Source organism: Patiria miniata, unplaced genomic scaffold (assembly GCF_015706575.1).
Source record: "Patiria miniata isolate m_02_andy unplaced genomic scaffold, ASM1570657v1 HiC_scaffold_15, whole genome shotgun sequence".
NCBI classification, from domain to species: Eukaryota; Metazoa; Echinodermata; class Asteroidea; order Valvatida; family Asterinidae; genus Patiria; species Patiria miniata.
The window spans coordinates 1,412,826-1,426,385 of NW_024037053.1; the positions used below are offsets into that span (position 1 = coordinate 1,412,826).

Sequence of the window (13,560 nt, forward strand, 5' to 3'; positions counted from 1 at the left end):
AAGAACGCCTTGGCCTATCAAATTTCACGAATCCAGACTAATAACAAAGACAGTCTGAGCCAAAGAGGGCGCTATTAATCAACATTTTAGATAGACCGTATTAAACACTGATCCCCGATGCGTGAAGTCTATAGTTTTGGGGTTTTTTTACGAAAAACTGTTATACTTATGTTTTTTTCACATTTGGGCGTCTTACTTCAAGTTAAGGGCCCATGCAATGTATTTTTTTTCAAATGCAACCCCTGCAAATGCACCTTTGTGTCCCATTATAAATGTTTAAAGAATTGCACTTTCCAATAATATTAACCAAAAAAGGGATGTCAATTAGTTTTCATATTTAAGAGGAGTAGAAAGTTGCACAAAATATCTTCCCAAGAAAAATTCACTTAATGGGCCCTTCATGTTGTTACATTGTGCCTCTAAAGCCCAGGGGCGCACCTAGGATTTGGCCTGGGGCTCACAATTTTTTTATTTTTTTGGGGGGGGGGGACTATTTTTACGTTGGTGGCGCCGCTAACACCCCTATTATACTACTCATAATAGGCCACATACATATCACCAAGGTCAAATCGTGGGACTAAAAAAAACAAATTCCAAAAAAATAAAAAATAAAAATGTACAACTTCTTGGGGGGAGGGGGCTCACGCCCCCCAGCCCAAAAAGCCGATGTCACACGAGGCAATTTTCTAGCATACAAAATACGTACGTACGTACGTAGGCGCGCCCCCTATTTGCGCCGATTTATATTTGCCCAGCCGAAAATAATTAAATTCGTAAAGACATCCTAATTAGGTGGAGTTTTTCGTTCGATGTCCGATCCAAAAATGAATACCCGGTACAGTATTTATTGCCATGAAAACAGTCATGTGTTTAATGTGTTTACGAGTAAGGTGAAACTCGAAATTGTGATTGGAAGAATAGCAACTGTGTTCTCCGACGAGACTTACCAGTAGTTTAAACTTTTAAGACTACAAAAACAACTTCGAATATTATCCCTTTTAAATTTCCGCAACTTTTTCCCCCTGTGTTTTATTAGCAGAATAATGCAATTGGAAACAAAAGGCAAGAACGACAGATAATTATTGATGGTAATTAGAAGTGATTATACAAAAAAGATTACTAAACTACTTTTTTTTCCGTTTTTGGGCGTCGTGCATTCAACCCCTCTCTCCAAAAGGGCCACTTCATTAAACCAAACGAACTCTACGGTTCGCGAACCATCTGGGACGACTAGCATGATAATTCGAATTTTACGGGGAGAAAAAAAATCAATACTGAACTAGACGTCGGAGATTGTTAGTTTCGTTTTCAAATTTGAATAACTTTTATATATAGAAAAGAGCAAAAACAATTAATTGGAGGGTGAAAAAAAATCCAGGTGAAACTCGAAATACTGCACGCGTAAGGGGGACGCATCTTTAAAATTTCCACCCGATGCACCAGATTATATTGTACATTATAATAATATTAAAGTTGAATAAAACGAAAGAAAATTGTGATTAGGCTAATAAACACGTGCACGCGCAATATCCACCGCATGCGAGAGGGCGCTGTTTTTAAAGCCCAGATAAGGGACCGCGTGGTCCGCTGTGATTGGCCTGTGCCCTTCACAGTTCCGCCAGTCTACCAATCAGAGCTAGCCATCTGGACGGCTAGTTCACGTGTGTTGCATTCGCTTGCAGTACGTGTACACAAACGTACCGGTGAGCGATCTTTCCGAAATCCGCATCACTTTACACGCAGACAGAAGGGGAGAAGGGGCTGAGTTTCTGTTATTCAGGAGAGACGTCTCGAGCCAAAAACACCATGAAACTTTTACTTTGCGTAGTTTGCGCCCTTGTGTCACTGTCTAGTGCAACTGTTTTCTTTCAGGAGCAATTTGACGGTAAGTTAATGATTTTTTTTCTTGAGGTAAAATAATTTTGCGTCGCATCTTCTGCTCAAATACATTGGTTGTAATTTTTGCATCTTGCATATTTTCATGATTGCTATATAGGGTATACACCAGTATTGATTGCCTTTGTCGTAGTGGTCCTGAATATTTTGTTGTTAATATGTCAATATCATGAGCAGATAATGAGAATGACTCAATGACTATGAAAATAATATTCTGCCATTTTCAGGTTTGATCAAATTAATGTTCATTTTTCCTTTTAAAGTTTAGCAGGAGGATTGAAGACGGGCCACTTCCCTTGCTCCAGTTTCTATAATTACAATTTTATTCTTCTAAAAAACTGGTTACAGTGTTCTCCAACATGTAGAACAAACCTGGCGCCCCGCCATGCTTTCTGCGGCGCCCGCCATGTTTAAGAAGTCCCCGCCAAGCTTTAAAATTCTGCCGCCAGGTTTAATTTTTTTGACTCTACAGTGTACATTTACAACAAAAATAATTGATTTCAGTTGTTTTTCCACACATTAACAATGTATTTCGATGTCATCCCAGCCTAAAAAAATCGGGGGAACTGGCCTGGAATCGCCTCAGATTGCACCACAGAGCATCTAGAATCCAAATTTTTCCCGGGGCCCTTAAGGCGGGCCCCGGACCCCACGCCGTAAGGGCTTCGCGCTCCGCGCTCGCAGAAGTCCCCGCCAACACCAGCGCCAACCTTTAATTTTCAAAGTTGGAGAACACTGGGTTATTATTTCATATTTTCTTTTTCATCACTACCATGACAACGTTAATTATCGTTTAAACTTGATTTCATCACGATTTCATTTTCTGTTCCTTGCTCTAAGATTTAAATTAAGGTAGTGGATATTTTGCCATGTTTGCCGGAGGTAACGCCGGTGTCGTGCCAAAAACCGTCCGGTGCCAAATAGTGTCCGCTAATTACCATAATGCGATCTGATTGGTCATGCGTCTATGACGTCACATTGTTTACGGACGCTTGCCAAATAGTGTCCGCGCTTAGCGTGCATCCTATTGAATGCCTTGTCGAGCTGTCAATGCATCGTATGGAAAAGATCTCTTTTCACATGAATTTGCTTTTTACAATCTGTTTTAACGTTTTCCTTGTTATCTGTGATAACTATTTGACTTGGTTTCCCTAACAGTTTAAACATTATATTTGTGCAAAATGTTCGCGTCAGTTCACCTGTTTGGCGTGCAGTACGTAGGCCTAACGCCGTGTGAAGTGTGTGTAGTAGTACTGTGCTGTGTGTAGCATTATAACCAACGTTATATTTTATGGTTTCTCCCACCTAATACTGTCCGATTTTTCCTGCCAAAAATTGTCCGATTTTTCCTGCCAAACTGTCCGATTCCTCCTGCCAAATATTGTCCGATTCCCCCCTGCCAAATACTGTCAAATTTTTCCTGCCAAATACTGTCCGATTTTTCCTGCTGAACAGTGTCCGATTCCCCCTGCCAAATAGTGTTTGATTTCCCTGTGAAAAAATGTCCGATTTTTTCTGCTAAATACTGTCCGATTCCCCCTGCCAAATATTGTCTGATTCCCCCGCCACTGAATATTGTCCGATTTTTCCTGCCAACAAAATACTGTCCGATTCCCCGCCCTGCCAAATATTGTCCGATTCCCCCTTGCAAAATACTGTCCGATTTTTCCTGCAAAATACTGTCCGATTTTTCCAACTCAATATGCCGTCCGGCAGGACGTGCTCCCTTGTTCTTGCTCGATCGACGGCGCCCGGACACTATTTGGCACCGGACACTATTTGGCATGTATTACATGCCAAATAGTGTCTGGCGCCTACTGCGCATGCTCAGCGGACACTATTTGGCACCGGACGGTTTTTGGCACGACACCGGCAAACTAACGTTTACTAAAGGTTTGCCGGCGGCAATCCATATCAACAGAGGGCGCTGTACTCTTTAAGATAGGGCTGAATTATAACATGTATTAAATTCCCACCAAAATTGTGTAGCACAGTCGGTGCAGTGGTTAAGCAATGGCTCTAGAGAGTGGGATGTCCCGAGTTCGAATCCTGATCCCCGCCACAATTCCAAGGGTTTTTTTCCCATCCCCAAATAAATAAGAATATTCTTCTTTTATTATTTTAATATGTCTCAAACATTTTATTGCAGAGTATTACTTTTTCTTTTTCAGATTTGTGGCTCTGGAGGATTTTTTTTTAAAGGAAAAAAATAAAGTCCGAAATTATAAAATGGTCTGATTCCCATCTTGTAAATACAAAAATACAACGATAATATTGGCATGGAGCCAGACTAAAATTTGTCACCGGAAAATTTGTGAAGTACGAAAAAACAGTAACTGCGCATGTTCAGTGCATATCCGGCAAACTAACGTTTACTGAAGGTTTGCCGTCTCCGGCAAAATATCCACTGCCTTAATTTAACATAAAGTGAGAAGGGCTGGTGAAGTGATGAAATGGCTTAATATAATTAACCATCTTTCGGGGCTGAGACCACTGATGATTGGCCTAATTCTGATCACCAAAAATATATGGGTCCAAATTCGAACAGCTGTTTGTTGCGTTTGGTTTCCTAGCTTACATGTACATTGTGGCCTAAATTAGCAAAACATGCTTAGCATTACACTACATGACCCTCCAATATTAAAATGAGAAAATGCCTGTGTGCCCATCAAAAGGAACCTTTACAAATGGTGCGGGCACAGGAGACGGGGTGTTTAAAAATATCACATTAACCCTCCTATGCAAACATACATTCTGTGCCAAGTAGTCTTTCAGTCAAAATCAAATAAGGATTGAATTCGTCTTTTTTTATACTTCCTCCGTATCCATGTAGCCGGCTACGAGGTGGGATCAAAAGTGGCAGGGTATTCTGCAATTGTGCCTACTTAGGCCCTTATAAATATTCCATTTTATCCTGTTCACCTTACAACCGTCATGACCGTTCCTCGGATCAGTTGAGTTCCTTGTTTTTCACTTCACACTTTTGCCATTAGTAATTGAAAAGACTGAAGTCCTATAAAAAAAAAGTCTTGCAAAGCTTTAAATGCCTGAATTTAGGTTGTCCATTGTTTAGGATTCAAGTAGTTAAGGACCCTGTTCCATATAAGAGAACAAAAACAAAATTAAAGGTTTTGGGACTTTAATACCTAAACATTTGGCTTTGATACAAGCAGAAAAAAGTCACTGTATGTGTTTGGAATCATCTAAATAGTCGCTAAGAAGTAAGATACTATGTTGAATATCAGCTAGCTTAATTTTGTGGAGATGGCAGGGCTTTCATTTATGAACGGAACTTGTAGAAAAAGAGGTGTCCTTAACTACACGATGACCGATTGTTTTCCAGTTTGGTAACTCCAGATGTCCATCTCACCCAATCTATTAGCACAAGACAGTTGTGTCTAAGTTTTAATCTTGCTGATCATCATTCATTTGATGTCTATTGTTTCAGATGACTGGGCAGAGAGATGGGTAAACTCCGAACACAAAGACGACCTTGGCAAGTTCAAGTTATCTGCAGGGAAATTTTACAACGATGCGGAGAAAGACAAGGGTTAGTTAAAAATTACTGTCTTTTTTTCAATGGAATTTTCTATTAAAACCGAATGTCTTCTGGCGACTCTTCCTTTGCTACGATACTGAGCTACTACACATGAAGATGTCCACTTAAAATGGTAACAACTGTATGTGGTGTTTGATTACTCAATGTACATAATTTAATTAACATGTTTGGGTGGAGAATGACCCATAACATGGTGAACAACAGCTTAAAAAATGGTTTAATTTGGAGAGGTGATGAAATGGCTTTGTAAATAAACCATCTTTCGGGCTGAGAACCACTGATGTTTAGCCACTTTCTGATCATCTGATCACCATTTTTGAGGGGTTTGGGTGTTTTTTGTTGTTTAATCCTTAACCCTTGAGCACTTTTACTAGAAAATATCCGGACTCCGCCAAAATCATAAATTTTGTCATGCCAAAAAATGTTGGTGTTCTGAGTCCATCAGAATCCACCAGTATGTGATATACCTCATACACACCAGACATATAGCCAAGGAGTTAAACTGTCGAGATCCTAAATCCATCAAAGTCCCCCAACTGCTCAACATGGAGGTATCCTGAATCCATCAAAATCCTGCAGTACCTCTAGGCTTACTGGCCTGAATCCATCAAAACCCCCAACTTTTTCACTATAGAGGTATCCTGAATCCGCTGAAATACTCCAAAAACAGGTGTGGATTTTGATGGATTCAGGTTTGTTAGGGTAAAGGACATAAAAGATGAGTTAGAAAGCAACCTTTGTTAAAACCCAATCGGCTTTGAATGATTGTGTCATTTTTTGCACTGTTCTATTATCTTTCTAGAAAAGAGGACAAAAACCCTTATACTTAAAAACTTTGCCTGATCACTATAGGTATCCAGACGAGTCAGGACGCCAAATTTTACGCCCTCTCCAGCAAGTTTGACTCCTTCAGTAACGAGGGTAAAGACCTGGTCATCCAGTTTGCCGTCAAGCACGAGCAGAAGATTGACTGCGGGGGCGGCTACGTCAAGGTGTTCCCCGGCGATCTGGATCAGACGGACATGCACGGCGACTCCCCTTACAATATTATGTTTGGTAGGTTTTGGCCAAGATAGTCCTATACAAAGTCACACATTACTGGGATTTGATGGGCTGTAATGCACTTGTTAAAGCTAATTTCAGTCTACATGTACAAGAAGTGATGGTGAAGTGATGAAATGGCTTAATACAATTAACCATCTTTCGGGGCTGAGATCACTGATGATTAGCCTAATTCTGATCACCAAATATATATGTTGGGCCAAATTTCTCTGGTTTTGGCCTAAATTTAGCGAAACATGCTTAGCATGCTTCGTTTCATCAATGTTTTTTCTTGGTTTTTCCAGCACCTACGAACACAAATCTTCAAACAAGTCCGTGTAACAATATTTACTATAGAATACTTAACTCCAATTATGAAAATTACAGCAAAAGCAAATGTTGTATATTCCCTTTAAACAAGAAAGTAAACAGCCGTTGCTAATTAAGCACCGTTATGGCTTTTGCCTCCTACAGGGCCTGACATCTGTGGGCCAGGCACCAAGAAAGTCCATGTGATCTTCAACTACAAGGGCAAGAACCTGCTCACGAAGAAAGACATCAGGTGTAAGGTATGAATGAGTTTGAGAATCAATGCTGATATTAATGCTAGTGATTGAGTGAGATTTTTTTTTATATAAATAAAAGTGATCGATTGTGTGAAATCTTATCGCAAATGAGATCGATATCCCTGTGTAAACACACGGAACTTAATAAGACGTGGTTGACTGAAATGGTGAGTCAGTTTTTATTAGCACTTTCATATCAGCTTTTTATCGCATTGAAATAATTGCTTTATGAATAAAATGAACATGTACATGTGCAACACAAACTTTGTTTTTAAAGGTCAACCTGTGTCCAAGAATGTTGTGAAGCTAATTTCAAGTATTGATTTCATGTAGAAAACTTGTTCATAAGTATTTTATTTTTAAGTGGTTGATCTAAGTGGAAAAAATCTATTTAAAACCCCCCTCAAAACCAAAGAAGAAAACAACATAATATTCCTGTTTTCCTCAGAATGAGATGTGAATACTTCAACGTTACTCTCCAGCATTTGTCATCATAGGCAGAGAATGCAAAGTGTGAGAGTTAAATGCCTTGCTCATGGACACACAGGCATGCAACTATTCCTTGGATCAGCTGAATTCCTTGTTTTCACTTCACACTTATGCCATTAAAAATTAAAAAACACTGTTCAAAGTCTTGTAGAGATTGGAGTTTCCTCTTTTTTTGGCTTCTAAGTTGGACACAACACACTACTCCAACAGCTGAACTCATAACCCTGGATACTCAAGTTTTGAGAGATAAATACAAGGCTGCTCGAACTCTGCTTTTCATGCAGGGTGACGAATTAGAACCCTAAACCCTCGAAACTCAAGTTTTGGAACTCACTTTGCTTTTTATACAGGATGATGAGTTCACCCACTTGTACACGCTGATCGTCCGGCCGGACAACACCTACGAAGTCCGCATCGACAACAAGGAGGTACAGAAGGGCAACCTTGAAGACGACTGGGACTTCCTGCCGCCCAAGAAGATCAAGGATCCTGAGGCCAAGAAACCGGAGGATTGGGACGAGAGGGAGAAAATTGACGACCCTGATGATACTAAACCAGACGTAAGAATCATTGAACCAAAAAAAAATTTAAAAAGAGCAAGAAATAGAAAACTTATAACATTCCGTAGCAAATTTAAACGTAACCCTGCTCAATCCAACAGGATCCAATTATTTTACACACCCACTGGGTACTTTTGGAGTGTTGGAGTGAGTTGGGTTTTGTTTCTTGTCTTTGTGATTTGTAATCAGTCGAATTGTTTATTGTCTTCTGTCGTCACAGGACTACGACAAGCCAGAGTTCATCCCAGACCCAGACGCCGAGAAGCCAGAAGACTGGGACGATGAGATGGACGGAGAGTGGGAACCACCAACAATTAATAACCCAGAATACCAGGTATAATGCTCTTTTGATTTACTTACTTTTTTATCTCCTCTTTATTTACTTGATTAAATTAGCTGATGAAAAGCAGTTCATCAACAGCAACATTTCAACCTAATTAGTTAGGGCTGTCAGACGCTCTGTTGAAGTCACCGCAACGTGCTTGAAGCAACATTGCTGGATTGAGCAATGGCATGTGTTGCTTATCATAAAGGGAGTGTCCAACATTCACAATAAAAGTTGTGATGGGGTTAAGCTCAACAATTCTAAGGTTTGTCCAAAGCCTGGCAAAGCATACCATGATCGTGCTTTTACCATCTGTGCACCTTCTCTGTGGAACAGTCTTCCAGCGTTTTTGAGAAAGAAATCAGGAATTTTTTAATCACAGTTTAAAGGTCGGTTTAAAGGCGCGAAAGCGAATGCATATTTGTGACATCAGGGCAAGTTTTCATGCTTCAAATTCCCAACAAAGTTGAACACATTTCAACTTCGGAAAATTTCGCAGCGAATGCTTTCGCAGCAAATTCGCATCGCATTCGTATGAAGTATGAACCGGCCTTAAGACATTTCTTTTAAAAGGTATTATTATTATTAACTACTAGTTTTTAATTAATTTACTTTTTATGATTTTTTTTTTGTGTTATGATGTTTTGTAAAGCGTGGTGAGATTTTAATGTAAAACGCTTTATTAAGAATAAATTATTATTATTGATGTTTTTGCTTTGTCTAGGGCGAATGGAAACCCAAGCAGATTGATAACCCAGATTACAAAGGCAAATGGGTGCATCCAGAAATCGACAACCCCGAGTACGAAGCAGACGAATCACTTTACAGTTACAAAGACTTTGGCGTAATAGGATTTGATTTATGGCAGGTATGTTGCTGAGCGCTGTTCTTTTACTAGATTGTCTACTTTTTAGGACAGTCACTTGGTCTGATTTTTTCCTGTAAATGGAAGTGAAATATCACATTGTTTTGAAAGATTTGATATCCATGAACAGATGTCTTGGAATAGCACCAACTCAACTTTACATTTCTTACTTGACGAGTAAGGAATGGCCTATTATGGTTTGAGCTATCTGTTTTGAGGTGAAATAGGAGCTAGAGAACTTTGAATAACGAGTATGGTAACATGGTGTGATGTGACGGTAATGTAACATCCATTTTTAGTGTATGTTTGTTTGTATTTTAGAACACGGTGAGTAGCATTTGAATGTTTCGATATCATGTACACTGGGTTACGCAAAAAGCCCTGTTCATACTCCGCGGGAAAGCGACCGCGACTTAGTGACGTCATGGCAAGTTTTCGCGTTGCGAATTCGTAAAAGTTAAATACATTCCAACTCGGGCGAATTTCGCAGCGAACGTTTCTTGACATCAAATTCGCTTATAGTATGAACCAAGCTTAATACTCAATCTGAAAATCATCAAATTAGTATTTCCAAACCTCTGGAGAGAACCACATGTGGTATGCAGCCCGCTTTTAAATGTAATGAGTTTTTGTGTTGCTCACCAAGTTGAATCGTTTGATGAGCCAAGATACAGAGCACAAATGATGATTAATTTTACCGGATTATGAATCTGATGATTTTATCATGATTCCCCTTCTGATGTGCTCCTGTTACTGGCCGTGTCACATAATTCCCCGGCTGCGCCCCAACCCAACACCCCCCAACCCTCCACCCAACACCCCCAACCCAACACCCCCCCCCCCTCACAATCTCAAGAATTGTCGGAGCTTCCAATGTGAAAAAGTTTGGCAGAAATGTTCGCATCATGTAGTGAACCACTACAGAAGAACTTTATGCAATAAAAGAAACTTATTTTAATACTTGAATTAAGGGTGAAACAAATTGTCTTCTGTTCTAACATGGTTTTCCCTTTGATTTTCCCCAGGTAAAATCAGGCACAATTTTTGACAACGTCCTCATCACAGATGACGTAGCAGAAGCAGAAAAACAAGCAGATGAATTATGGAAACCCACAAAGGTACCTGTCTTCTTCAATTATGCTTTTATTTCTGTAGGAATTTGTTTCTCGTATTTTTTCTTCATGACATTCAAGGGCTGGATGCTGTAAGTCTAGCTGTACATTAATTTCACTTCAGTTGATGAAATTTAATTTAACCCTAACTCCCTAGGCATTTTTGCTAGGATGTAACCTCAATCCTGCAAAATCATCCCAACTGCCTCCATGTAAAAATAGCATACAGCCTCAATCCTGTACAACCCTCTGTTATTTCTTGAATGTGGTCCTTGGAGGGGTGGCCACTGCCTCAAGCCTGCAAAATCCTCCAGCAATCACTGTCAATATTTTGAGGCAGAGCCAGTGACATCCTGGAGCAGTGCAGAGTATTTCCAAGTATAAGCTAGGCCTAAATGTATGCACGGCTGAGTATAAACATAAGGTACGGCCTAAGACCTTGACACAGTCCATCCTCCAAAATCAGCGACACACTTTTGCCATATAGCCTCAACCCTGCAAAGTCCTCCATTTTGCAAAGAGGATTTTGGAGGATTTGGGAAGGTTAGGGTTAACTAGTTTGGAACAGTATAATTTACTATGCTTTTATTCAAAATAAGTTGAGAGGAGCTATAGCTAATGAGTCTTGGGTACTAAATGGTTTCATATTTATGAAAGCTGATGTGTAAAGAGTGGGATGTTTTCACTATCTGACGTAATTTAGCCTTCTCAATACTGGCACGTACTGTAGATTTCTTTAGCAAGGGCACATAGGGTGTGCCAACAAGTCCACACGCTCTTATGGTCAACCAGTATTTGTAGTGGTGATGTGCATATATCCATGTAGTATCTGCGTGTAAGATTCAAGATTTTTATATGTCACGTTAAAATGTACATGAGATGGGCTCTTTTATGTGCAATCAGTAAAAATTCCATAACAAATTTATATTTAAGTCAGTAAAACACAAAGAGAACTAAAATTTAAAACTGCAGTGAAAACTCGATAAGTCAAACCTCAAGGAAACAGGTTCAAAATTTGACATAAACAGAGTTTTGAGTTAAGCTGGTTTATATATCATTGTTATACTACTGAAGAGAATGAATTCTTTATTTGACTTAACAGTTGTTTTGAGTTATCAGAGTTTGACGAGATTTCACTGTATGCAACAAACGCAACTGAACATTGGAGGATGGTGGCAATGGTTCTTGAATGTCCTTCAATGTTGAGCCATTTTCCCACATTGTCAAAAGCAGCACCATTCAACACTATAAACCTATGTGGTCTCCTCATTGCAGGACGGCGAAAAGAAGATGAAGGACAAGCAGGACGAGGATGAACGCAAGAAGCGAGAAGAAGAAGAGAAGAAGAGGAAAGAGGAAGAAGGCGAGGAAGGAGACGAAGAGGAGGAAGAAGATGAGTTTGGCATGAACATGGACGACCTGGAAGGCTACGAGGAAGGGGATGATGTTCTACCTGACGAGATGCCGGAAGGCGATGCGGAGGATGCAGAGGAAGCAGAGGAAGAAACACAAAAGAAAGATGAATTGTAAAATACAGCCAAGATTTGGGGGTAGGGGGGATATATTTTAAGGTTACCTAGTTTAGTGTGGAAAACAATTAAGTTATGCTGCAATACGAGATGGTTTCCAAACCTCTGCTTTGTTCTTGGTGTGGCTTCAAGATATTTCAGGCCCCTGGTGTCAGAAGATTTTCAGGCTGAACACTAAGAGTTGTAAATGATCAGAAGCCAGGTTAAGCAAAACTGGAGACAAAAGTGAGGGTTTGAAACTCAAATTTTTGTGTGAAACTTCAGCACAATGAGTAATTTCATGGTGAGGTTTTTTTTTTCCGTCTTTTTTTTCTGGAAGTGATCAACATTTCGTCGTGTCCATGCAACAAGGTCGTATCTCCTAAAATGGGCCGTACTGAAAACCCGTGTTTCAGAATGTCAAAAGGTTGTATCTCACTTAAAATAACCTGGATGTACACAAAGTCAATGGACGTCGAGATACGACCTTGTTGCACGGAGCATATTAGCGCGAGATACGACTTTGTAGCAGAAAGGAGTTACGACCTTGTTTCACTGACGCGACGATTTACAGGGTTTTGTCGGTCATTATTGTCTTTTGGGGTACTTTTTTTCCAATATTTGATAGCTATTCAGATTGTTGTTTCTTACACGAACGGAAATCACGATTTGACTAGTAGTGTCAATGTAGTTGGTCTCAAAAACGGTGTACAAGTGTATATTAAGTTGTGACATTTCAGTATTCATAGTCGTTAACTTCGTGCCACAATGTTTGTGCAAAAACATGATGGACTTGTACTATGATGGTGCCACTTTCCCTTATGATAGGTGCAAGTATTGAAGTTTTGTCCATGTAAAAACTGTTGTACCTGTTAGAATATCACTTTTAAAAAAAATACATTTAAATGCATTTCCTCATTTTCTTAACTAATGCGAACAGGGAACATTGAAACTGTTGATGAGAAGCACTTTTGTTTTTAACTGAAATTGTTTGACACTAAACTTCTGCCCTTCACTTTTATTTTGTCATTTTTTACACTGGTATAGTCAAATGATTTTTAATTCTTTGGGAGAAGGAAATGAATTGTTTTTCTTTTATATTTTATTACTAAATTATTAGTATCAAGGCATTTTAATTTTTCCGTTGATATGTACATGTATCCAGCTTGACAAGTACTTCACCTAACATTGTAAACCAAGAAATTTGTGTCCAAAGTGTTTTCGTGAAAAGTTGGCTTTAGGTAAAAAAATAGTTCACATTACTAAAAATAAACAGAAAATAAACAGGTGCCTGTGAAGTGAAGATGTGCTTCAGTGTTATTCCAATCAGGCAGTCGGGGAACCAGGTCAAGATGGCTGCAGTGGTTTTGGGAGCTCTTTTCCTTATTAAAGAAGTCCACCTAATCTATTCAAGTAGACGTCTATGCATAATGTCATTTCTTGTTAAAAATGATCAAAACATGTTTCCTGAAAATAATGTGCAGTTCAAAATTGTCTTGAATAAATCGACCCACCATTTCCCAGTAGAATTTTGTCTTCTTTGATTTTGTTGTGTGTGGACGTAAATGTTTAGCCTACTGCTCTCCACAACATGTAGGCAGACGGTGCGGAGTGGTTAACGGTTTTCCTGGACTAATGT

The 13,560-nt window shown here is 39.4% G+C and overlaps 1 protein-coding gene and 1 long non-coding RNA gene across 2 annotated transcripts; one reads left to right on the forward strand and one right to left on the reverse strand.

Moving 5' to 3' along the window:
• Positions 1 to 1,662: 1,662 nt before the first annotated feature.
• Positions 1,663 to 12,265, forward strand: LOC119722348 (calreticulin-like). Its single transcript, XM_038192412.1, has 9 exons — positions 1,663 to 1,885; positions 5,345 to 5,446; positions 6,308 to 6,511; positions 6,971 to 7,065; positions 7,902 to 8,111; positions 8,332 to 8,445; positions 9,161 to 9,304; positions 10,327 to 10,419; positions 11,689 to 12,265. Exons 1-9 carry the CDS (start codon positions 1,807 to 1,809, stop codon positions 11,941 to 11,943), a joined length of 1,296 nt encoding a protein of 431 aa, XP_038048340.1. The 5' UTR covers positions 1,663 to 1,806; the 3' UTR covers positions 11,944 to 12,265.
• Positions 12,247 to 13,455, reverse strand: LOC119722349. The gene is made up of 2 exons (XR_005270437.1): positions 12,444 to 13,455; positions 12,247 to 12,408 (listed from the first exon to the last, which is right to left on the reverse strand). It is a non-coding gene; the product is annotated as an uncharacterized LOC119722349 (long non-coding RNA).
• Between the last annotated feature and the right edge of the window lie 105 nt (positions 13,456 to 13,560).

What these genes read in the sequence shown, in the direction of transcription:
- LOC119722348 (XM_038192412.1), top strand. Translation starts at nt 1,807, where the DNA reads ATGAAACTTTTACTTTGCGTAGTTTGCGCCCTTGTGTCACTGTCTAGT. An exon ending in CTTTCAGGAGCAATTTGACG is followed by an intron (nt 1,886 to 5,344) that starts GTAAGTTAATGA and finishes CTATTGTTTCAG; the next exon opens with ATGACTGGGCAGAGAGATGG. An exon ending in TTAATAACCCAGAATACCAG is followed by an intron (nt 8,446 to 9,160) that starts GTATAATGCTCT and finishes TGCTTTGTCTAG; the next exon opens with GGCGAATGGAAACCCAAGCA.